This window comes from Epargyreus clarus, unplaced genomic scaffold (genome assembly GCF_041222505.1).
Source record: "Epargyreus clarus isolate Ecla_fem2 unplaced genomic scaffold, WU_Ecla_fem_2.2 ptg000002l, whole genome shotgun sequence".
Classification (NCBI taxonomy): Eukaryota; Metazoa; Arthropoda; class Insecta; order Lepidoptera; family Hesperiidae; genus Epargyreus; species Epargyreus clarus.
The window spans coordinates 4353713-4380815 of NW_027332210.1; the positions used below are offsets into that span (position 1 = coordinate 4353713).

General features: G+C 37.1%; 3 protein-coding genes across 4 annotated transcripts; 1 reads left to right on the forward strand and 2 right to left on the reverse strand.

The window, feature by feature from the left end:
* Nucleotides 1-362: 362 nt before the first annotated feature.
* mle (dosage compensation regulator mle) lies at nucleotides 363-23194 on the forward strand. 2 transcript variants are annotated; one of them, XM_073078411.1, is made up of 23 exons: nucleotides 363-653; nucleotides 989-1242; nucleotides 1619-1866; nucleotides 5093-5266; nucleotides 5783-5862; nucleotides 6686-6871; nucleotides 7425-7519; nucleotides 8067-8189; nucleotides 8885-9033; nucleotides 9523-9649; nucleotides 10123-10272; nucleotides 11021-11171; nucleotides 12044-12147; nucleotides 13994-14227; nucleotides 14834-14989; nucleotides 15976-16106; nucleotides 16566-16735; nucleotides 17726-17919; nucleotides 19081-19195; nucleotides 20160-20311; nucleotides 21381-21572; nucleotides 22047-22205; nucleotides 22734-23194. In XM_073078411.1, exons 1-23 carry the CDS (start codon nucleotides 572-574, stop codon nucleotides 23091-23093), a joined length of 3786 nt encoding a protein of 1261 aa, XP_072934512.1. In that variant the 5' UTR covers nucleotides 363-571; the 3' UTR covers nucleotides 23094-23194. The 2 variants fall into 2 exon arrangements, with proteins under 2 accessions (XP_072934512.1, XP_072934521.1); XM_073078420.1 differs by lacking the exons at nucleotides 363-653; nucleotides 989-1242 and adding an exon at nucleotides 4044-4126 and having other exon boundaries at nucleotides 1827-1866.
* A 1018-nt stretch (nucleotides 23195-24212) lies between these two features.
* LOC140744940 (dynein light chain roadblock-type 2) lies at nucleotides 24213-24660 on the reverse strand. Its single transcript, XM_073076667.1, has one exon. It carries the CDS (start codon nucleotides 24589-24591, stop codon nucleotides 24298-24300), a length of 294 nt encoding a protein of 97 aa, XP_072932768.1. The 5' UTR covers nucleotides 24592-24660; the 3' UTR covers nucleotides 24213-24297.
* A 697-nt stretch (nucleotides 24661-25357) lies between these two features.
* Nucleotides 25358-26946, reverse strand: LOC140746324 (uncharacterized). The gene has a single exon (XM_073078438.1). The coding sequence runs from the start codon at nucleotides 26758-26760 to the stop codon at nucleotides 25588-25590; it is 1173 nt and encodes a 390-aa protein (XP_072934539.1). The 5' UTR covers nucleotides 26761-26946; the 3' UTR covers nucleotides 25358-25587.
* Nucleotides 26947-27103: the final 157 nt, after the last annotated feature.

The following is a 27103-nucleotide window of genomic DNA, read 5'->3' on the forward strand; positions in this document are numbered from 1 at the left end:
TAATAAAGTGATTTATATCTTTAAGTGGATTTTCTATTATGTCCTTTCGAAAATTTAATGATTGTACGCTGAGATTACTAATTACGTTGGACAGTGATTTGTGATAATTTTATACATCTTGACCTTTTTTTAACATAACACGCTCAAGCTATTTTTTCTATTATTACGATTTTTTTTATACTTTGAAGTAATTCTATTCTCGTTGTAGATTTTTTATAATCTGTCTCAAACATCATTCAATGCCTTTTGAGTATAATTATAGTCTGTAGTTTTCATAGACTAAATTGAGAAAAATCGATCATTCGTTCATTCTTGAAATGTCATTGTCAAGTTGTCATGTAATTTCCTTCCATTTTTATTTTGAAGCGGTTGTTGTTCTCGCTAATTGTTATTTAGCGTAGTTTTGTGATTAGAATATTAGAATTAATTTTCTATTGATTATTCATCCTTTGTGCGTCAAAAGGCTCCACTTGCATGTGGTTTTCCGATGTAAAGATTCAGATTTCGGCAGTTATTTAATCGTAGTGCTAATTGATGTTATAATCTACTATTGCCGGGACCTTAAACTATCATGGATGTGAAATCTTTCCTTTATTCTTGGTGCGCTAAAAAATCTCCAACATTAGCACCTTTATTTGACATCCGTGCGACAGGTAAATGGATATTTTTCGTTATTATGCCTTTACATTTTCTTTAACCATAACCTTAACCATAAAATATATTTCATAACTGAGCTACTTTAGTTATAAATAAATATATTCGTAAAGTTTTCACTATACAGTATATCAGTGAAGTAAATGTATAGAAACAATTTATGCAATGTATTCTATAATCCGTAAATATAACCTTAAAAATGTAATGTCTAAAATGTGTATAGGCACAATACTATGCAGTATTCACTTAATATGTGGACCACACATCTTTTTGTGTGTGTTATAGCATTGGCTATGTGTGTTATGTTTCGAAAAAAAAAAGCAATTTTCTACAGGTCCAAAACACCGCCAACGCTTCCTGTGCGAAGTCCGAGTAGAAGGATACACGTACGTAGGCGCAGGTAACTCGGTCACGAAGAAGGAAGCGCAGAAGAATGCGTCACGAGACTTCATTAACTTCCTCGTGAGGACCGGGGAAGTAGCTGCTAGTGACGTGCCCGAGGATGTCCAAGTGAAGGCGGAAGGAGCAGAGACTACTCAAGAACCCAACAAGAATGATGAACCACAGCAGCAGAGGCCAGTTTTTCAGGTAAATTTGTATATTCTAAAAGTTTTCTAAACTAAATAGTACTTGTAAGTTCTTTGTCAAATATAGATATCTTGTCAGATCTTGGAGCTTAATGAAGCATGCAACACTAAGGGGAACTTTAATCTTAAGTGACTAAAAACTATCACAAAAGGTTTCTCAGGCCAGCCCATCTTTTAAAAGGACTTATGTATGTTTATTATGTTTTATGACAAAAACAATTTTTAAATGTATAAAATAGTTATAATAAACTGAAAACTGAAAACTTTTTCTTATGGTCTGACCTTTTCAATCTGAGAGGAGACCCAAGCCCAACACTGTTATAGCAATAAGTTGGTGACATGTCAATAGTAATGTTTTTTAACTATTTATTGTTTAGGATGGAGCTGGCCCCGAATCGATGGGTCAGGCCTACCATGCGTACGGTGGCGAGAGCAGAAACTTCACGTACATCGACAGGATGCAACAGCAGAAGAATGTGGAGGAAGCCGAGGACCTGGACGTGAACGCCAGCTTGCACGGCAACTGGACCATGGAGAATGCAAAGTCCAAACTGCATCAGTTCTTGCAAGTGAATAAGATAAATGCGGATTATGTGTACAAAGCAGTGGGCCCGGATCACACCAGGTTTGTAGGAAGAAGCGTAAAGATCTAGCCTGAATTTAAAGTTCAGATATTTTCAAGGCACAATTTTTTTATTTTCTTTTTTAATAATTAATTATTAATCTATTATTATTATTTTTTTTTTAATAAGAAATAATTTTACATTAATGTTCCTTTTATAGTTTTTTTTAATTTTTGTTTTTATGCTTTGAACAACTATTATAGCTTTATTTCATTATATTAAAGTCAGAAACGTTATTGTGTTAATAATTAAGAACACACTATTAAAATACCATATAATATATGGTTTCCAGTTTTGTTGCTATCAACTGTAATCAACATTTTCTCAAGATTGGTATATATTCTATTCTATTCTGTGAAGATGTTACTATACTATGCCTATTATTTTCAAACTCAGCAATTTTTGCCTATGAAAGATTGAAATTTGACAAAATTTTAAAAAGCAGTGTTTGCCAAATTTCAGGCATAACATTTGATACATTGATTTTATTTATAATTATTGATTATTTATAATGAGCATTGATAAGGTTTTACAATAAATTGGAAAAGACATTTTGTACAGGTGAAAAATTATGCTATTAAGTCATAAAAAATGATATTGGCATAATTTTTAATTTGTTTGTTTATGATTTGATCTTTCTCATATAAACAAGGCTAAGCCTAAATGTTAGTGTGGGGTAATAAAATCATTTCTGTTATTAGCTTTCTTTAAAATGATTCTTATTTTTTCTTATTAACATATTATTAATTCAAAAGTTTTGTGAAAAACCTTTATCACACTTAAAACTTAAACATTTGTTCCAATGCCTTTTCAATATCATTGCTTTCACAATTTAGCACTATTTCATTATTTTATTCTAATTGGCATTCTAATTAGCAAAATTTCACAATAAATGTCTTTGTTTAATATGTTTGAAGTCATTGCATATAAGTCATAGTTTTAAAATTGTCATATTTTTTAAACTGCTTTCTTAAATACTTCTTTAACTACTTTATAACATTTTTATGAATGGTAATTATCACCATCAACCCATTACTGTCCCACTACTGGGCATGGAGACCTCAAAGTGAGAAAGATTTGTCCATAGTCCACCGTGCTGAGTTCAAATTGGTAGACTTCACATGCAACTATTCATTTATATATTTAGTTATCATTCATGTTGTGTTTGTAAGTATATGTCACATCGTATCGTATTTATAAAATATAGCTTATATATAAGCCACTGATTATTCAAAATAGTTGAAAAATCAATGGCTGCTGGCAATTTCACACACATTCTGGAAGTGTGTGTGGCGTACTTGATAAATTTGATGACGGCATTGATTAAACAATCCACTTAAAAATTAAGTGGGCTGTCCTCAAAAAATGTATGAGATTAATGGGATTCATGTGGGAAGCCGTTATAAAAAAGAAAGTTATGTTGGTGACAAACATTTGAAACCAACATGAAGTATGTTTAAATGAAATTCATTAATCATACACATTGCCACTTTTGAGGACTAACTTAGATCAATTGTTTGTATGCAATAGACCTAACTTAGTCTTCAAAATATGGCAGTGTATATGAATATTCTATACCAGACAATTCTTTGACAGAAGCCTATTTTGCAACTTTGTGCAAGATTAGCTTCTTTATTCATCAAACAGTTTAGAGAGCTCAAGCTTTTTGAAACAGCTCAAAACATATCTAAGACAAGAGGAACATTTTTGACTAAAAATAATTTAGCAGGATATCTAGAAAAACAGACTATTTGATATCTGAAGGTTTATAACTGATTGTGCCCGATGATTTTATATCGTGGAAAAAAATTGGGCTTTGAAATATAACAAAGGGGAAAAAGGGTAATACAAATATTAAATGATACTGAGTTGCAAAGATTTTTTCATCATATTTGCGGTAATGATGTCACAAATTTGTTAAAATAAAGCTTTAAAAAGTATTATTTTTACTACCAAGTTATATTTTAATAAGAGTAGGAGATAACCCCTACCTTTATTAAAATCTATATAAAAAAATAGTCGTGGTTTATTAGAAAAGGAATAACTCTTTTGTAATAAATCACAATGTTAAAAAACAAGGACTCAATTAAAATATATAACAAAAAAATACTGTTTTTCGATTTACCTGCTAATAAAATGACTACTGTAATAATTGTCTTAGATTTCGTTTTGAACACAGGTGTGTTAGAGCTCTTTAAACTGATGGTACGATTGGCCACACTTCCAGAATAAACCATGCACTTTTCCAGGATAACTATATAGGTAAGTTTCCTAGATAATGCATGCATACAAAAATATTCTATTTTAGCTTTCTGAAAAACATTTAATTTTAGGCGAATTTTCGATCACTTTATTTATAATTTAGTAAAGTTAATTACCTATATTTTGATAATTTCATCCGAGTGCTTCATAAACCAACCAACCAACCCACCAACCAACCAATTATTCCCAACCGTTATTAACCATTATAATTTATAACAGTTATTATTCATAATAAAACATTATTAATTTATAATTCATAAGTTGTTATTATAATTTTTCACCATTACCCAACTGGCTACATATTCTAAATTCTATTAAATATTCAATAGGTTTTAGGACAATTTGTTAATAAGCACAACATAAACTGCAATAAATCTGTAAATCAAACATAATTTGCATGTCACAAAACATTAATAAATTTCCTAAAAGTTTCTTTGTTGTAGATGTGGTCATAACCCAAGTACCATAGAAAATATTTTCATGAGCAATCTGGGATACTGTACGCCTTGATAACATCAATCTTCTAACTTAAATCTTGCTCCATGACATAAGACACTTTCAACATTATGTTCATAAAAAACTTCGTAAAAGATCGTATGAATATAATAAATGACTTGTTTAATATGTCATTTTGCTCACTAAATAGTAAAATTTAGGAGCAGTTGTTCTCTTAAAATATTACGTAAAAGGTGTATTACCTCAAGAGATGTTTGAGGTAAATAGATTTGTGTCCAGTCTACCAATAAGTTTTGAATTTGGCTGGATTTTCCTTCGATGAAAATCAATTGATCCTATCGGTAAATTTGACATCCATCACACATAACTTAGCTACCTCGCACATCTCTGGGTGAAAGCTACCCTTAGACTGTTCAGGACGTGGTGCGACAGAATTCACCTCCAAACTTTTTGGTTACAGAAAAAATTGAAAGCCATCAGCATTATGACAACAAAACTTGATATTTACAGGAGTTTCTGCTGTGAGATGACGATCTTCGTACGACAGTTGGGTCGTAACGTGACGGGTCGTGAAACGGCTTCGAACAAGCAAACGGCGAGCAAGTCCTGCGCGTTGTCACTGGTACGACAACTGTACCATCTTGGTGTGTTAGAGGCCTTCAGTGGAACGCTTAAGAAGGACAGGTTTGTATCGTATGAAATATATAAATAAATAATAATAAATAAATATGTTAAGAATTGATTACCTATTTTGAAAATTTTGCTAGTATAAAGTGTCATAATAATGTTTTTGTACAAAAAATATGTGTTATGAAGAAGTACAAAAGTCATGCGAAGCTGTGGTACGGTCCGCGCCAGACTGCTAGTCCGCTCTGAAATTGTTGCGAACAGGTGTAGTCATACAATTTGCTATGGCGACTCGAGTCATTTTTATATTCAGAGCGGACTAGCAGTTTTACGCAGACTATACATAAGCACGTAAGCTTTGATACTAGTTCTAATACTATTTTCCATCCCATTTCAATTACATACCGATTTAACTTATTAGTGTAGATACAGTAGATACAGCCTTAAACCAGGTACACGCTATTACTTCCGTTGAAAAAGAGATTATGCGTGTAAGAGCTATTTATAGACTGAATATTGATTCTTTGCTAATTTGCGGCCAATGACTGTTTATTTATATTATTTTAATTTCAGATCCTCCGAAGGTATCATGAAACCATTACCTGTGGCTATAAGTCCTGAACTTGAAAGCCAATTGGAAGATACTTTGAAAGGTACGTATCAAGAAAGATACTAAATTTTTAGAAAGAGACGAAGCAAACAGTTATAATGTTCACATATAAAATTTATAGTTCGCGCCAAAATTCAAGTCCTCAAGTTAGAGAGCCAATGCAGTCGAATACAACTACAAGCATATACTCTGATACATATACCTAAGTTTTGGAGCACAAACAACTCTGGCATACATAAAGAGTTCTGGGTTTGATTTCCGGATCACATTTCAATTATGTATTAAGTTTTTTTTATGCGTGCGACGAGTACATAGCTATGTATTCTTCTTTGTATTCTTTAGCAACTACTACTCAAAATTTTATTACAGAATTATGAGTATAGAAAACTTTATATTTTTTTTTATAATATAGGAGTAGCAGGCGAGCATGTCCACCTGATGGTAAGTGGCTACTGCCGCCCATGGACATCTGTACTCAACCCCAGATAGGATTTGATATTTCTACCTGAGGTCGGCCACATATGCGCCGCTACCCCTGAGGACTAAGCTGGAACGCCTCGGAAAAGTCTGTCTCTCTTACCACACTCTTCAAAACGGATCACAGCAACGCTTAATACTGCTGTTATTAGGCAGAAATAGGTGTGACGGTGGTGCCGCCGGAGTCGAACCACAAAGGGTTCTACCACCTTCGTCTTCCACCACGTCCTCCTACCACATACGTCTTTTTAAATATCAATTAAATTATATATTTATATACTATATGTTAGTCTGTAAGGTATAATATGATATGGACCTCTGTTTTCCATTATACACTTGTACCTTTGTTTATATTGTTTCAATTAAAAAAAATATTATTATTATTTTAGATTTGGACATAGACCCAGTAGACGTGAACAACGCAACTCCGAAAGAGGGTGAGGACTCCCACGTAGTGACCCTCCTCCAAGTGGACAGAGTGAGACAGATGAGGGAGGCGAGACCAACGCCCTCTGGTGTGGTGTCGTGGTCGCCGCCGCAGCCCAACTGGAACGCGTGGACCGGCTGTAACATTGGTTGGTATTGTTGTATTATAATACTTGTCTCTAGCGGACTAAGGGAGGAAGGGCGGAAGGGCTGGGGGCTCCAAACTCAGTTGCTAACCCTTCAAAACTAAAAAACAGTTGAAATGTTCACATAGACAAAATATTGGTATACGATATGTCATTTGCTAGAAAATGGTCGTCAGAACTGAACAATCTGTGAAATGTGTATAAATCTGCGGAAAATAAAGGTCGCAGGCATCAATCTATCACTGAAATACGTATTATTCTGCGAATAAGTACAATATTACAATTACAATTTGATTTTACGAAATTACACATTTGTAATTTCATTCAAATTTCCTTCCCGGGCCAAGCGTAACATCATGTACTATTGCAGCTAAATTTATGTTATATGTACATACTAAATTTAGTAAAAAAATTATTGCAAGTAATAATGCTCAATACTCTAGATATAAATTGAAGTCACGTGACTTTATGTAAGTCACTATCAATGAAAAAAAAATGTGAGACTACCTACTACCATATCATTATAGTTATTAACTCATATATTTTATATTTTTAGATGAGGGACCTCTAGCAACTACGAGCCTAGACGAGATCAGTAGTGATTTAGAAAAACATCACCGCGACATTTGTCAGAACAGTCAACTGTACCAGGTAAATTGAATTTTACTATTTTTCTTCACATTAATTGTCATTTAATTATTTAGTTTGGATAAAGTTATAGTTATTTATTTTAGTTGCTAATTAATTATAATTATTTGTTTATATAAATTAATAGTACCTAAAGCAGACACAAAAATAATATAGAAATTTAATGAGAAAACTGGATAATCTGATTTTTTTCATATGTATACCTAACAATAAGGGTAGACGGGCTACCTGACCGAAAGCAGTCACCGTCGCCTATGGACATTTGTAACACCAGAGGAGTTTCCAATGCATCGCTGGCTTTGAAGGAGCCCTATTTGCACCCCCCTTGAAGTGCCCCATGTCATAGCGCTCAGGGAATACTTCAGTATGAAGTTCATTCCACATTTACGCACGTAATATCATATCTGTAATCGTATCAGAAATTAATATAATATTTTTTCCTATATCCATATCCTTAATATCGTATCCACAATGTCCGTAGTTCAACACTATTCTGTTCCACACCTATCGACAAATTTGCAATAGGTATTATAATTATGTGTTCTTGCAGGAAAGTGTGCGTGAAAGAGAACAGTTGCCGGTATACGCTATGCGCTCACAAATAATGGAAGCCGTCAACGACAATCCAGTTATTATTATACGAGGCAACACTGGCTGTGGCAAGACTACGCAGGTTTGTTTATTATAATAGTTTATTTACTGTGTTAATTGAAAATTTTGAAAAAAAATATATAAGTGTGTTATAATGAAAAATATCAAAGGTGTGTGAAGCATATTAATTTAAACTTGGCAAGTATAGTTGACTAAGATCGTCTATCCATCAGAAATTTTGCTAACTACAGATGTAGCCCATTCCACCAGGACAAGCAATTTTTTTTTCTTTTATCATATAATATCTTTCTATGTATACCATCTCTGTATATGTATCTGTATGATCTCTGACGTAAGAATGTGGTAAACACGTGTACTTGTACGTGTTTATGTGTTTGTGTACTTCTGTAGACTCTTGTGTTTTTGTACGTGTGCGCGTGTGAGAATTTTCGTGTGTGTATAAATTTACGTAATAATAATAATATATACTTTATTGTACCCATAATATGAAATAATAAAGAAAACATACAAACATAAAACAATACAATAGGCGGCCTTATCGCTAATCAGCGATCTCTTCCAGTCAACCTTAAGGTGAGGAGTAAAAGTAAGGATGAGTAAAAATAGGTAGGGTTAAAATAAGAGAACAGTTTTAAATAACAGTAAAGTAGTGAAGTTTAAGGAGTAAATTGATGATAGCATAGAACATATAATAAAAGGAGAAGGAAGGTAAAAGTGAAAAAAAAAGTAATAACAATTACGTAATTATTTTTTCAGGTGTGTCAATTCATCCTAGACGACTACGTGGCGTCCGGTCAAGGCGCCTGGGCTAATATATGCGTTACACAACCCCGCCGTATCTCAGCTGTAAGCGTCGCTGAAAGGGTTGCCAATGAGCGCTGTGAGGAATTGGGGAATAGTGTCGGGTAAGTTATTATATTAGAGTTTAACGTTTAAGATAAAAATTTAATAATATACAAATATATAAATTTGATAAAAGAAAGATAGAAATTTGATAATTTCTAATATGCGAACTTGTTAAAATTCGATATTTGTTAGGCATAAGATTAATAATTTATTAATTAGCTGTAAGTTGTCATATTAGTGATTTCACATTATTTTAATATAGTGTAAATAATATACATGAGTGAGTACTTATTATGTATGTGTGTTTTTTATACCCAAAAAAATGCAGTATTTTACCTTATTTTTTATTTGTTGTTCATGATATCTTCAAATATTTTAAGGATATAAACGACGTAAATATAAAATAATTTCTAATTTTATAGTTACGTCGTAGTTTTGTATATGTGTAAATAATTACAATAGCAATGAATGTTTATAGAGATGCATTTATCTTATTCATTTCTATGTGAATGAACTTTAATCTATATCTAAAAAAATAACTATAACAGATATTCGGTGCGCTTCGAGTCAGTTCTACCTCGTCCCTATGGGTCCATAATGTTCTGCACTGTTGGTGTGCTGCTGAGGAAGCTGGAAGGTGGTTTGCGTGGAGTCAGCCATGTCTTAGTTGATGAGGTAGATATTTTTAGATTCAAACTTTACTTTGATTTTTGTTATAATTATGTATCATAATACAAATAGTATGTAATTTTTATTTTTGTTACTGTTTCTTAATACATACAAGGTGAATTTTACAAGTGTGGGTAGTTAAAGAATTCCGAAATCATAAAGATAAGCAATAAATGTTGAAAAAAGTTACGAGGCCCATGGCTTGATTTGATGACAATTAAAAAATGTATTATTTAATTGAAACATAAAACTGGCAACATTAGATAAAAAAAAACGATTTTCTTGTTCGGAAATCGGATGATTTAATTTTAAACATAATGAAAAAAACATTCCTTGAATTATTGCATTATCAGATAACGTCGCTTATAAGGACCAAATTGTGGACAATAATGACAAACTAAGGAAATAATATCATTTTTAAGACTACATTTTTTTCATACATACTTATAGTCCTTATCTCTCTCTCTTTCTCTCTCTAGGTGCACGAAAGAGACGCCGATACGGACTTTGCGTTGATCTTGCTCCGCGACATGGCGCACACTTATCCAGATCTGAGAATTATTCTCATGTCGGCCACAGTCGATACGACGCTCTTTGTTGAATATTTCGGGAACTGTCCCGTTATTGAGGTGAGTTTTAGTTAGTGTCTATATGAGTTACTAGCTGACCCGGCAAACTTTGTACCGCCTCAAAATCTATTTATCAAATATATTTTTCATATAAAATATAGCCTATGTTACTCGTGGATAATGTAGCTTTCGAATGGTGAAAGAATTTTTAAAATCGGTCCAGTAGTTTTTGAGCCTATTCATTACAATCAAACAAACAAAGTTTTCCGCTTTATAATATTAGTATTATATAGATTGAGTAATGTAGCTGAGAACTGTAGTAGCTTGAAAACCAGTTTTAAAAGTTGACCTGTAGTAGGTGTATCTATTTCGGGCTTATAGCAGATCTATTCATTTGTAAATGTCTGCGATATGCCTAACCTATTTGTAATTTTTTATTTATTTATTTATACAGACATAAATATGAATACAAAAGAAAACTTATATTTAAAAAGTTTTGTTCATTGGTCTGCCTTAATTATTAAAGTCATAGGTGATTTGAATAGTAAATAATTAATTAAGTAAGCAGTAATTGTAGTCGTTGTTTAAAGAGGATTATTGCTTATGGAAATATATTTTTTAGTAATTTGATAGTAAAAACTTTTCCTTTATGAAATATATAAAAATGGCAAAAAGTGAAACCAGACGAACATAATCCCTAATAATAATAATTTCACTATATTTATAAAACCATTATTTTTTACGTGTTTACCAAGTCATCACTTGACCAATTGGCCATTTATCTCACAACACCTATATACTATCCCAGGTACCCGGTCGCACATACCCAGTGAACCAGTACTTCCTGGAGGATTGCGTGGAGCTCACCAAGTTCGTGCCTCCCCCGGACACGCGGAAACGGAAGGCTTCTGGCAAGAAAGCTAATAATACCAGGGATGATGAGGATGATGATGATGATGGTAGGTTTTTTATCAGTTCGATTATATGTTGATTAATTGGTAGATTTAGGTCTGTTATTATTAACGATGTATCTAATTTTTGATGTGGTATTTGAGATTTTTTTTTTTTTTTTTTTTTTTATAATATAAGAGTAGCAGACGAGCATGCAGTCCACCTGATGGTAAGTGGCTACTGCCGCCCATGGACATCTGTAATCAACCCCAGATAGGCTTAGATATTCCTACCTGAGATCAGCCACAGATGCGCCGCTACCCCTGAGGACTAAGCTGGAACGCCTCGGAAAAGTCTGTCTCCCTTACCACACCCTTCAAACCGGAACACAGCAGCGCTTAACACTGCCGTTATTAGGTAGAAATAGGTGTGGCGGTGGTGCCGCCGGAGTCGAACCACAAAGAGTTCTACCACCTTTTTTGTAAGCACATTGTCGAATTTCCTATACTTTTTATATATATAGGAGTATAGCGGAAGAGCAGTCCACCTGATGGTCAGTGGCTACTGCCGCCCAAGAACATGCGTAAACAGAATAGAATTAGATATTCCTACCTGAGTTCGGCTACTTATACAACTGCTGTTGTAAGGTAGAAATAGGTGTGGCGTTGGTGTCGCCGGAGTCGAATCACAAAGGGTTCCACCTAAATAATTAATACTTGCAGTTTTCTTATCCGCGGCGTTGGAACTCAGTCAGATGAAAATTATCTATGGCCGAACGCACCTAAGACTTAAGTCTTATCTTGGGTTGATTATAGATATCCAGTTGACACTGACCATCAGTAAAACTGCACGATCATTTGTTATTATTTATAAAAAAAAAATAGGAATCTTATTGGATCTAATTGGAGTCAACATTAATATGCTATGTTATGCTCCACAGATGGCACTGAAGAACAAGAGGAAGATCTGAATAAGAATGCACAGCTGGGTAGCAACTATTCCCAACAGACTATTCAGACTATGTCCAAGTTGTCAGAGAAAGATGTGAGTTAAACATTTGATATTGAATTAACTTTGCATTTTTAGAATAAATTTCGGATTTTATTTTTTGAGGTATAAAGTACTTTTTGTAAAATCATTCATTTAATAAAAAATATATGTATGCATGTAAAGAAAAGACTTTGGAATTTTATATTTTAATGTCTAAGAAATAGACACATATTTTGAAATAAAATTAATAAATATTTTGAAGATATTGCTTCAATATGATGTAATGCAAATATAAGGCAGATGTCTTATATATTAGTATATACAGGGTGAATTTTTAAAACGGGCCTTCAGGGCCAAATCCGAAACTATAAGGATTAGCGAAAAATGCTAAGAGGAGTTACGAGGCCGATTTTGATAAAAACTAAAACTGCATCATTACTTTTTAAAATAACTTTTTCCCTAGCCGGGAATCGAACGAGTTCATTTTGAAAAAAAATACACCTCTATATTATTCCACTTTCTGATAGTGTTGCTTATAAGGATCAAAATCTGGGAAGTAATGATAAATGACAAACTAAAGGGAAAGCATCAATTTTAAGAAAATACATATTTTATTATATTAATTTGGCAGTTAAGTTCCCGCCATTCATCAATTTAAACATTTCGCGTATTAACAATTTTTTGGCTTAATGTTTCAAATCATTCGAAATGGACGTTTTATTCTTCAAGAATTTATATTTTTATGTCCGACTTAGTTAAGGTTACTTTTAGGACATAATAATAGATTTCACTTGCTATGAGCGGAGTTTCGTTTAATACAGATGTAAAATTGACAATTTGCGAGAATGTCTTTTTCGAGTCAAATCCGAGTGATAACTAAACAAAGAGATATAGAAAATTATATTTACTGTTGAAACGTAGTTATAAACAACAAACAATAACAATTTACTATTTAATCACTTATCTATTTTTATTAAAAAATAAATCCTAAAAACGGCGGTAATTTACTTGCCAAACTATTACTTACTCATACTAAGCCGTATGTCACGGTTATAACATCGAATAATTAGTTGATTAACCAACAAATTCTTCAATGGTATGACTTACGTATGTTTCTAAGGAATTACACGTTAATCATTTGTTATGTATAATCCTTAAGGATTAGTATGGCAATGTATGGAAAAATATGTATTTTCTTCAAAATTTTCCTTTTCCTATAATTTGTCACATAACATTACTTCCCAGAATTTGATCCTTATAAGCGACACTATCAGATGGTGGAATAATATAGAGGGTGTATTTTTTTTTTTAAAATGAACTCGTTCGATTCCCGGCTAGGGAAAAAGATATTTTAAAAAACTAATGATGCAGTTTTAGTTTTTATCAAAATCGGCCTCGTAACTCCTTTCAGCATTTTTCGCTAATCCTTATAGTTTCGGATTTGGCCCTGAAGGCCCGTTTGAAAAATTCACCCTGTATATCTAATTCCTATGAAGAAAGCTTAAAACTTCATTATTAAAATTAAGGTAGTAGTTAGTAGACAATTCGCACTTGACTCGGGGCAGCAATTTGGCGCATTTACATTATTTATACATTGTTTTTATAATGTCTATTGTAATTAATATGAACAAATAGACAAATATAGGATTGAACATGAACAAACAAACGCTTTCTACACTCACAGCCCCACACTAGGATCCCCTGTGTCGTGGGTGCCATGGACACACACATAGACAAATACACAAACACCCAGACTCAGAAACAGAAATCTAAATTCATCATTCAGATATCTGTCTGGCCGGGGATCGAACCCGGGACCCTTTGCGCGTCAGACCGGTATGGTGACCGCTCCGCCACGCGGGTCGTCACACCCATAACATAACATAAAAAAATCTTTCAGCTAAGCTTCGAGTTGATAGAAGCGATCCTGGTCCACATAAGCTCGTTGGGCAGCGACGGTGCTGTCCTGGTGTTCCTGCCCGGCTGGAACCTGATCTTCGCGTTGATGAAGTACCTACAGCAGAGCCGACAGTTCGGCGACGGCCGCCGGTACCTGGTGCTGCCGCTGCACAGCCAGATCCCCAGGGAGGACCAGAGGAAGGTGTTCCTCACGCCGCCGCCCGGGATCACTAAGGTAGCTAGCAAACCATATATCGACCTAGAATACGTGCAGTCTTTAGCGATTCGCGTTTTGGCGATTGCATCGTTGTGCATCGCGTTTTGGCGACTTACTTCATTGCGTTTTGGCGACTCGCTGCGTTTGACTACGGTAAGTGAAACGCACGTTTTAACAATTGCATTAATGCGTTTTGTGCGTTTAGTTGTTGCATCATACGAAAGTAGCTGCAACCGGCGTTTCAACGTGTGCGGAGTGTGGAATGTGATCGCTGCATCCAACTGTTAAAATCCTTATTATGGCATGATGACATGCAGATTGCAGGTGTCTTTGCAATGTTTTCTTTCGCCGTTCTACACTCTGTCGCCGTATAATAAAGGTGCGTTATAGCGACTACATTAATGCTGCATCGCGTTTTTGCGTTTAGTTGCTGTAAGGCACTACTCTTAAAAATAATGCGATCAGCGCTCAAACGTGTATGTAAAAAGCTGCTCAAATTTATGGTTATAAATAAGGTAGCTGAATCAATACAAACATGAGTTTATTACCTAGATAAAAATAAAATACGTAAACAATCAACACAAAACTCAATATAAATATACATTTAACCAAATTTCCTTCCAGGTCATCCTATCAACGAACATAGCGGAGACGTCGATCACGATCAACGACGTGGTGTACGTGATAGACTCGTGCAAGGCGAAGATCAAACTGTTCACGTCGCACAACAACATGACCTCGTACGCTACGGTGTGGGCCAGTAGGACGAACCTTGAACAGGTGAGGTGTAAAGAATTTATCCCATTTGTCAGTTTTACGAACTGTCTTAGGTTTTACATTCATGTTCTTGTCGTAACATTTGAGCTCTTTGAGTTTCGAAATACATTCGCCAAACTTGCCTAGCATAATTTTGTCTTATAACAGTGACTGTCCCATGCTCTAGCGGCTTAAGGGGGCGCAAGGGGTCGGTCCGCCCTGAGCCCCCCATCCTGAGGGGCCTCCAAACACAGTTGCTAAAGGCTAAAAGGCTAAAAGGTCGTCAGAACCAAACAATCTATGAAATGTGTATCAGGCAGCGAAGAAACAGGTCACCGAATAACACGCAGACTTTTTACACTGGAGGCCTCCATTCAACTTTCCTAGTCGGCTAACAAAATGTCCATGGGTAGTATCATTGCATAAGTATTCATATACTTACCACGCATACGGACACACACACACACACAGACGAGAGAGAGAGAGGGAGAGAGAGAGAGCGAGATGTATAATAGAAAAAGATATGAAAGGAAGAAACGGTGGCAGAGTTACAAGAAGGTGTGTAACGCTTTTCCCATATGTCAATTTTTGCCAATCAACTCCAACCACAAGCACTTTTATAAAACTTCATTTCAACAAATATATAATAATATTTGAAGGTGGTAGAACCATTTGTGGCTCGACTCCGGCCGTACCACCGCCACACCTATTTCTACCTAATAACAGCAGTGTTAACCGCTGCTGTGTTCCGGTTTGAAGGGTGTGGTAAGGGAGACAGACTTTTCCGAGGCGTTCCAGCTTAGTCCTCAGGGGTAGCGGCGCATCTTTGGCCGACCTCAGGTAGGAATATCTAATCCTATCTGGGGTTGATTATAGATGTCCATGGGCGGCAGTAGCCACTTACCATCAGGTGGACTGTATGCTCGTCTGCTACTCCTATATTATAAAAAAAAAACAAAAATAAATAAAATCATAAAATAATAATATAATGTTTGCTTTTGTTGTTTTAGCGCAAAGGGCGAGCGGGTAGAGTTCGTCCCGGTGTATGCTTCACGCTGTGTTCCCGTGCGCGCTTCGACAAGCTGGAAGAACACCAGACCGCTGAAATGTTCAGGACTCCGCTACATGAACTTGCGCTAAGGTAATGTATACTATGGCAGTGATAGCCTAGTGGTTAAGAAACTCGGCCTCTCGATCAAGGGGTCCGAGGGTCAAATCTTCAGGCACCTTTGATTTTTCGAAATTATGTGCGTATTAGAAATTAATTATCACTTGCTAAAACGGTGAAGATAAGCATCGTAAGGAAACCTGCATACCTGAGAGATTTATAAAAAAAAATCTTAAAGGTATTGTGAAGTCTACCAATACGCACTAGGCCAGCGTGGTGGACTATGGTCTAACTAATCCTTCTCATTGTAAGAGGAGACCCGTGCCCAGCAGAGGGACAGTAATGGGTTGATGATGATGATTGCCGGGGTTGAACTTCGGACCCCTCGATCAAGAGGCCGAGTTTCTTAACCACTAGGTTATCACTGCTTGCCACTATGTAAAGTTGTACAATGTTTATTAATATTTACTTATATTGCTTAATAATTTCCAGTATCAAACTCCTGCGGCTGGGTAACATCGGCCACTTCCTCTCGAAGGCGCCAGAGCCGCCGCCGCTAGACGCCGTCATCGAGGCAGAGGCGCTGCTACGAGAACTGGGCTGTTTGGACGCTACAGATGCTCTGACACCACTTGGTACTATACTGGCCAAGTTGCCCATTGGTGAGTTTGTTTTTGTGTACGGATTACTTTTTGTAGGAATTGAAGTATGTATGTATGTGTGTGTTTGTGTTTGTGTGTGTGTGTGTGAGAGAGAGAGAGAGAGAAAACGATATAGCCACTTCCTCTCGAAGGCGCCAGAACATCCGCCGCTAGACGTCGTGATCGAGGCAGAGGCGCTGCTACGAGAACTGGGCTGTTTGGACTCTACAGATGCTCTGACACCACTTGGCATTATACTGGCCAAGTTGCCCATCGGTAAGACTTTCTGTAGTAATTGAAGTATGTATGTGTCTGTGCGTGTGTGTTTGTGAGTGAGATAGAGAGAGAAAGAAGGACATAGCTATCTCTGTCATATCTCTATAGAGAGAAAGAAAGGGAGGGAGGAAGCTATTGAGTGTATGTGAGCGTCTGTGTGTGGGAGCATGTACCTATGGCTTATGTATATTTGGATTTTTATTTCTTAAATCAAAAATCATCTCTAAATATTGGAACATTCTTCATCGAAATGTTATGCAAATTAAAATATCAGGTAAATGTATATGTGTGTGTTACAGTTATAATAAAATAAATAGATAGCACATCTTTGTTTTTTTAGCCTCGACACATTTGGCTGAGTTACTCAGTTACTCAGCTTAATAAACAATGCATAACTTATATTAATATTTATTTTATACTATAGTTTTAACTATTTGTAGTTTTATTTTTACAATGACAATAGACATAGTCCTACTTGGCCCGATTGAAAAAAAGTCATATTACACTAGCTGAAACGGCAAACATTGTGTTGCTATATAAATAAAAAAATGATAAGGGTAAACAACGTTTTTCACTTAGGGGTATGAAAAATAGATAGTATCAAATTCTCAGGGCTACTAAATATGCATATAAAATTTGGTGAAAATCGGTGAAGCAGTTTCGGAGGAGTATGCTAACTAACATTGTGACACGAGAATTTTATATATAAGATTAAGGAAAATGCTTAATTTCCAGAACCGAGATTGGGCAAGATGATGGTGCTGGGCTTCGTGCTGGGCGTGGGGGACGCGCTGACCACGATGGCGGCCAACTCCACCACCTTCCCGGAGATCTTCGTGGTGGAGGGCCGGCGCCGGCTGTCCGGCCACCAGCGGGCCCTGGCCGGCGACAGGGCCTCCGACCATGTCGCTATGTTGAACGCTTTTCAGGTAATACTACCGGCTTCACAATGATGAGTGTTCCAAGGCAGTGTTCCGCAAACTTTTTGTGTTCAAGGTACATCTAGGAAAACTAAAATTTTTGGAGGTATACCACAAATAAAAAAATTGTTTTTAAGTAATATTAATAAATATTTATTGTAACCAAAGAATTAGATGAACGAAACAAAACGCTTACTTACCCTTACTTAATTAAATAATTGTATAAGATAACCTTATTTCCCGCGGGACACCAACTAATGATCACGGTACACCAGTGTGCCGCGGTACACACTTTGCGGAGCACTGTTCTAAGAAACTATTTGACCTGATTGATGCCTACGTCACCATTCCTCCATCGCGCCACTCGCCCAAGGATGAAGGTCCATCCACACCTACTGGACTCGTGGTAGTCCTCCACGGTTCGGTATGCAAGGACGTTCTTGCCACGAACGCGCAAGATGTGGAATGAACTTCCTCCTGAGGAATTATTCCTTGAGCGCTATGACATGGGGCTCCTCAAAAGGGGATCAAAAAGAGCTCTCCTCCAAAGCTGGCGATGTATTGGCGACTCCTCTGGTGTTGCAAATGTCCATAAGAGACGGTGACTGCTTTCCATCAGGCAGCCCGTCTGCCTTATCGTTAAGTATAAATATGAAAAAAAAATGGTGCTGGGTTTCGTTCTGGGCTGTCCTTGTAGTTCCGGGACTAAAATAGGGCTACGGTATCCCCTGCCTGTCGTAGGAGGCGACTAAAAGGGGGCTTCCGGGGTTGCGGGCGGCAAGAGTGGGAGCTCGAACCGTCCAGCAAGCGACCCCGGAAAGGACGACGGTATGTGTGGTCCCATACCGTCGTAAACACTGTGGGAGGAGCGAAAACTGCTCCCGCAGGGTAGAGCCCGTTGGGCATCGCGCATTATTTTAGAACATTATGTCAAAAATGAAAACTCCATCTTTTTAACATCTATGTACTATTAAAGAGTTTACTTTAGACTATATCCAAATTAAAAAATAAAATAAAATGCAATTTAAAAAATTGCAATTTATAATTAACACACATCTTCTTATTTTACATCTGTCCCTCTAAAATCGAAAATAAAACACATGAAATACTCCTCGTATTTCATGTGTTTTATTTTCATGTTACTTACTTATCTTATTCTATCTGTTTCAGATGTGGGAAAGAGAGCACGCTAAAGGCGACGACGCTGAAATAAGGTGGTGCGAGTGGAAGGGAGTTCAGCAGACAACCTTACGTGTTACTTATGAGGCTAAAAACCAACTTACAAGTAAATATTGGTCATATAGTCATTAAGGCTTCAACACACAGTGGCGGACTAAGATCACCGGAGGCCGGAGCGGAAATTTTGAATGAGGCCCCCAGTTTAAAAAGTTAATTTTATTTCACAAAATTACAAATATGTATGTACAAGTACATACAAATATGTATGTACAAGTAATATGTGTAATATGTATGTACAAGTACATACATATTTGTAAGTACATACGTATTTGTAGTATTCGCCGACAAATACGTATTTCAGTGATGGTTTGACTTTGGCGACATTTTTTTTTCGCTGACTACCTTCGGGGGGCCCCCAAAGACCGGGTGGACCGCCCCTTCCGCCCCCTGTTTCCGCTACAGTTAATACAAAAGAGACACAATACAAATTACAATTAATTTTTACATTTCTAAAGATATTTGTAATAACGAAAGTCTAAGTTTGTCTAAGTCTAAGGTGTAGTTCAGCCGCACAGGTAACACCGCCGTACTTATTTGTAGCGTTAAGTATTTTAACGTTTAGGTGGAAGGGTGTGGGCTTATGAGGTGACCATGTAAGACCTCGGAAGTGGCAATGCATCGATGATCGGCTTCAAGTAGAAACTATGTAAAATTGGTCACAGCATTCCATTTTTGGCAGGGCCCCCTTCTTTTTTATAATATAGGAGTAGCAGACGAACATGCAGTCCACCTGATGGTAAGTGGCTACTGCCGCCCATGGACATCTGTAATCAACCCCAGATAGGATTAGATTCCTACCTGAGACAGGCCACAGATACGCCGCTACCCCTTACCACACCCTTCAACCAGAACACAGCAGCGCTTAACACTGATGTAATTAGGTAGAAACAGGTGTGGAGGTGGTACCGCCGGAGGCGAATCACAATGGGTTCTACCACCTAAAATATTTCTAAACAACCAACCTATAAAATATATAGGTTAACCTATAATTTAGTGTCCATTCTTTACAGATATCTTAACCACAGCCATAGGATTCTCCGAGGAGTGCTGTGTGCCGCAACGCTGGAACCCCAATGGGCCCGATCCAGATTTGGACACAGTTATAGCTTTGATGTGCATGGGGCTCTACCCTAATGTGTGCCTCTATCAGGGCAAGAGACGGGTAAGTTATATTTTTTATAACTAAGACGACCCGCGTGGCGGAGCGATCACCATACCGGTCTGACGCGCAGAGGGTTCCGGGTTCGATCCCTGGCCAGACAGATATATAAATGATATATTTCGATTTCTGTTTCTGGGTCTGGGTGTTCGCGTGTGTCCATGATACCCACGACACGGGATCCTACTGTGGGGCTGTGAGTAGATAGCGTTTTAGAAATTATGTATAAAAATGTCACAATTTTTTTTAACATTTAGACCCAAAAAATGTGAGACTATTTTTTATTATATTGCGGGGAAAAATACATGGAAGCGTGCATGCAGTCCACCTGATGGTAAGTGGCTACTGCCGCCCAGAGACAGCTGTAAACAACCCCAATTATGATTATATAAGGTCGGTCTATCCCTGAGTACTAAGTTATGGTCCGCGCCAAACTGGTAGTTCGCTCTGAAGTTGTTGCGAGCAGGTGTAGTCATACAAATTGCTATGGCGAAGGGTTTCATTTCTATGTTCAGAGCGGACTAGCATTTTTGCGCGAACTATACGTTGAGTTATGACGTTTCCTTTACCACACTCGTAAATCGCAACACAGCAGCACTTAACACTACTGTTATCAGGGATAAATAATCGTGACGGTATTGCTTCTGAAGACGAACCACAAAGGGTTTTACCAACGTCAAAGCTATAATCTCATGTTATATAGGTTAGACGACGACCCGCGTGGCGGAGCGATCGCCATATCGGTCTGACGCGCTGAGGGTCCCGGGTTCGATCCCCGGCCAGACAGACATCTAAATTATTAATTTAGATTTCTGTTTCTGGGTTTGGGTGTTTGTGTATTTGTCTATGTGTGTGTGCATAGCACCCACGACACACGGAATCCTAGTGTGAGGATGTGAGTGTAGAAAGTAGTGTGGGCGAGAGCAGCGGAGGGTGCCTGGTCTCGCGCTGTGTTCGTCCCACTAATACCTACAATTTGCTGTTGCGACGCGACTCGCATCTATATTCAGTGCGGACTAGTACTTGGCGCGTACAATACTATGTATTTTATAAATGATTACATCATTCCCAGGTACTGACTACCGAAGGCAAACCGGCGTTAGTGCACAAGACATCAGTGAACTGCAGCAACCTGGAGCAGAGGTTCGCATCGCCGCTGTTCGTGTTCGGCGAGAAGGTCCGCACGCGCGCCATCTGCTGCAAGCAGACCACCATGGTGGCGCCCCTGCACGTGCTGCTGTTCGCCAGCAGGAAGGTGGAGTGGGTGAGTGTGTGAGGGTGGCCACCGGTAGGCCAGCTAGTCACCAGGAGTTGAACTTCGCGTTATTACATGGCTACGCATCTTTAGAAGTGGCTTTGGCACTCCCAGTGATACTCAAACCTCGTGTAACACAATGCTCGTAATCGCCATAGCGACCACCATTTTTTTTTTATTATTTTGAGTATTTGTAGTTTGTAGCGGCCACCGTAAAACATATAATAAAAAATTCAATTGTCTATCTATTACGGTTCAAGAGATAGACCCTTGTGACGAAAGGACAGACGGGCACTCAATGCAGACTTAGTAGTAGGTTTCTCTTTTTACCCTTTGAGTACGGATCCCTAAAAATAGAACCTGATCGTCCAATATGCCTTTACATCACGGTATTTTTTTTAAAACATTATTTAATCTGTATACATTGACGAACGTAACTATTTATGTGTAATAATAACTATAATATATATCTCTACTCCCCAGGTGGACAACGTGGTCTGTTTGGACAACTGGTTGAACTTCGATATGTCGCCGCGGTCCGCCGCTCTGGTGACTGCGCTACGACCAGCTATAGAGAAGCTGGTCGAGCGAGCCGCCTCGGAACCAGACGCCGCTTTGAACTTCACACCTGTCGAGCAGAAGGTTGGTTTGTGTTGTGTTCATCATCAACCCATTATTGTCCCACTGCTGGGCACGGGTCTCCTCTCAGAATGAGAAGGATTAGGCCATAGTCCTCCGCGCTGGACAAGTGCGTATTGGTAGACTTCACATAGATTTGAGTTTTTTTTTTAATAAATCTCTCAGGTATGTAGGTTTCCTCACGATGTTTTTCTTCACCGTTTTAGCAAGTGATAAATAATTTCTAATACGCACATAAATTCGAACAATCAGAGGTGCGTGCCTGGGATTTGAACTTTGGACCCCTCGATCGAGAGGCCGAGTTTCTTAACCACTAGGCTATCACTACCTTGTGCCTGTGTTGTGTTACGGTTATATATTTATTTTATTTTTAAAATACCTTAAACTAAAAGTAACAAGGGAGGACTTACCGCCTAATGCATTTAGTTATGTTGTGAAGTTGGTAGAAAGTTTCATGGTTCGACTTCGTAGGCATCGATGTCATCGAGAAAATAAAGAAATGGAAATAGTATAATTTCTTTCAATTTTTAGGTGGTTAATTGTCTAAGGGCGCTTTGCGTAATGGACGCAGGCGACTACAACATACGTCGTGAGACGACCACACCAGTTTACAGACCGGATGGACCGAAACGTGGCTTTCATCAACGAGGATGGGGTACCAACGGTCCCAGGATGGGTTTTAGCGGTGGTTACGCTGCAGGCGGGTTTGGAAACCAAGGCAACGGAAACCCGGGCTTTGGGAACCAAGGCGGGTTTGGAAACCAAGGCGGTTTCCGAGGCAATAGTAATGGAAACTCGTTCGGGAATAGAGGCTTTGGGGGACGGGGATTCGGTAATAGAGGTGGTTTTAGAGGCAGGGGTTTTGGTAACCGTGGGGGTAGGGGCTGGTGAACCATTCCAGTATTAGGGTTAATTGTAGTGACGTGAGAAATGAGTGCTGGTGTGTGAAACATTACATGTTTCTCAAACTTGAAATAAATGTTTTGACTTTATTTATGTTGTTTTATTTGAAACTGTTGTAAAGCGAGACTCCAACCGTGTATGTTATGATGACAAAAGTTTATGTTTTATAGAAGTTATTACAATATAATATATTACAGGCATAATCGACATAACAAGAAAGCATTTCTTGTCGCGCGAGTAAACGCCTTGTGTTTTATCGTTTCATAAATGTTGAAATAACTGCACACATAATATCGATAATGTGAATGTTGACAGTGTACCTTTTATTGACACAATAATTATTATTATTGACGGTAGGATGATATTTTTCTGTAACAGTGTGAACTATGTTGCGTTATTCATTGTCTATGACCAGTAAACTAAACGTATGCCAACTGCCATTCTCACAAGTTCATGATACACGCTAATGGTACACGGTGATTTTAATATCATAAGTCCGTGTACCGCCCGGTGTACACGGGTATATCCGGGGTCATCGACTTTTACTTTATTATTTTTGTGCACAATTTGCTAAGTGGACATGAATAATGATCAAAAAATATATAATGACATGGACATATGACGTATTTCGGAAGGTGTGTGTGTGGAATATGTGTATAGCACACACAAGCAGGCGTAAACAAGTGCAACGGTAAAAGCGCCCTAACCAATGTTTACTTAAAATTTATCATAGCAACAATGCTATGGGTACATCCCACTATTTCGATTACCCTTGAGAAGTTACTATGCTTTGGATATGGTGTCTAACACCATTCAAAGAACATAACTATAATAAACACCATTTGACGCTGCCATAGATTAAAGATTAAGATTGAAGTGGACGCGCCATATTACAGGACCTATTTGATACATGGCGAAATAAATAACCATAACGTTGCGCCATAACGTTAATTTATTATTTTGCATGTAAGTGACGGAGATCTAATGACAAAAATAGCTAAAATAATAATGATCATGACTAAAATAGTTTTTATTCCAACAAAAATATAATAAACAGCTACTAAACAATTAACTTGATTGAACTAAGATTATTGAACAAAAAACGCTATCATGAATACAATAAAATTAATATACATCTAAAATTAGAACTTTTCAGACAATTCGTACATCTACTGAAAAGCCAAAGCCTTCGTCATTCAACAGGGTTTTGCACGACTATTAAAATGAATTCTTTATCGGGAGCGACCATTACTTCGCTCTTCTTGCTTCTAATTCTTAAAAACGTTAGGTCATTTGAAGGGTCTAGGTCCCTGACAACAGCTTTTGCTTTGTCCACTAACGCGCTCATAAGACCAGCGTATTGCACGGAGACGTGGTTATCCAAAGTTGTTTTGATGGGTATACCTTCGCCGTTCACCACGACTATACCGACTACGCCTTTGTGAGTGGAGAGCTTTCTTATAGTTTCTTCTGCCTCGTTTGCCATGAATTACTTGATTTCTTTATTGTATTTGACTTTTTTGATCTGATGTTTTCGCATTACAAATGTCAATAAATGATTATTTGAAATTGACGGTTCCGATTTCAAAAGTAAAGTTCTGTTTTGTTTGTAGATGGCGTTGTTTCATTTTTAATTTTACCAAAGATATTATTGCTACACAAATAAATAGTCACTTGAAAAAAATAATGTAGTTAAGAAGAAATCGCCTCTACAATTATCCAATCTCAATCCAAAGCTGGGAATGGAACTGCACTTGTATCAAAATTAAATGGTTGAAATATGTTGTGTTAACTAAATTAGCAATTGGCACGGTAGTAAACTTACCCCTCGCTAAACAGCAGGGTTGGTATAATTTTAATGTTGTCTCATTATATTATAATATTATTTAATAATATTGTATTATTATGAAAGAATATTTTAAATCCGGGGAGTATTCACTCCCTTGAGAATTTGCCTGAACAAAGAGGGTACCCTCGAGACCCGAATAATCCCTACCCACCCCCTATATTGCAAACGCAGATGCAGCATATAACAGACCGGTGGGTACGAAGTCCCATCTTGCTCTTGCTGGTAGTAAACTTTGGTTGGCTTACATGTATATCACTTTTTCAAGGTGGTTATATTCTCTTTGTATTAGTATAAAAAGTCAATCAAAGGGATGACTTTTTTAATATTTTTTTATAAATGAAAATAGATAACAAGGTGTCAGGTATGTTCTTTTTATCTAATTACCAAATAATACACATTACTGTAAATGTTTTATTTACAATATAATTATTTGCCTTAATTGTGCTTCATTCCAGATTACCTCTGATTATAAGACACTAATTGAGAAAAACAAGCCAACATTAACAGATCATTTTACATATTAAGATCATACATAACATATTACTTTACTAAACAAATAAAATTTAAAATAATGACTCTTTAATACTTATAATTAATTATTCTTATACTAATTGTGCAATTTTATATCAAAAATTAACATGGATCTTGATTCTCTTGGTCAGTTCGGTGTGCCTTAGATTCAATTTGCAAATACAATGGCAATCTCCCACTCCTGAATTTCTCTCTTTTATGTACCTTAAGTTGATGTTTCATCATTTGTTTTCGATACCCGAATGCCTTCCCACAAATATTGCACACATGGTCCTTTATACCTGTGTGATCTACTTTGAAATGTAGTTCTAAGCTTCTTTTAGTGTAAAACCCCCTACCACACGCCTCACATTTGAAATCATGGTCAGTTTTATGCGTCCACATGTGTTTGTTAAGATTACTTTTGCTCACAAACTTTGACGGACATGCTGAACATTGATATGGTTTTTCTCCTGTATGTGACCTCATATGCATTTTTAGGGACTCCGAAAACCTCCCTCTGTAAGGGCATACGGAACATTTATATGGAAGATCATAAAAATGGGTCAGTCTATGCCGAGTAAACTGACCCTGTACGATGAATTCTTTGCCACAAATATCACACATATATGACTTTTCCGGTTTATGCAGAGCCATATGTCGTTTGTAATATAAACTTGTGTAAGATTTCTTACATATATGACACACATGCCTCATATTCTCATGCTCAGGGGATATTCTATGATCAGCGTAATCTTTGAAGGTATCAAAATCTAAATTACATTTCTTACACTTGTATACATCTTGTTTCAAAGCTTTCTGTTCTGGATAGTCATAGCGGATGTGCAAATCTTCTGTGTGGTCATCGTTATCATGGTTATCATTATCACTAAACTTTTCTTCGTGTTCTGTGAATTCGCATGGGCGCCGAAGCCGCTCGTCCGATATCTGTGCCGTTTTTCTTAATAATATCGCACCCTGAAGTAGATCGTAGCATGACTGACACAAGTACTTAGGGTATTCGTCGTCTGCATGGAATTCTATGCCACCAAACATGCGTAGTGGTTCCGCAAAATCTTCGTTTCCATTTGAACCAAAAATCGGTATTAAACCTTCTTTGAGACACACTCTACAAGTTTGGGAATCATTGTCAACGCGTTCTTGTTTCACGGAAACATCCCCAGAAGACCCCTGCTCAGGTTCTATGTCATCACTAGAAGAACATCTGAATTTCTTATTCCGTTGACGAACCCGCTTACAATGCAGCATTTTCATCAACATCAAATGGCCAACCATTTTCAGTTAATTATAAGTTGCGTAAAAACTTAAAATTTACATATTTTAGTCGAGTTTCATTATTTTTTACAATTAAAGATTAAGTTTTAAATTCAGATGATTCAGCTCAATAAAACAACAATAATCTGATAGACGGATTCTGACACATTGATTGTTTATAAATTCATGACAGACTGACAGTGACGTGACAAAAAATATAATATTTTTTGTAGTAATGGTTGAGTGAGTGCAAAAATAGACAAGAGCACTTCATTTCATTCGCAAAGTGTATGCTGTGCAAGGGCAAGTGAGTTGGATTGGTTGATATCCGAAATTATTATTCTCACCAAGGAAGAATTAGCAA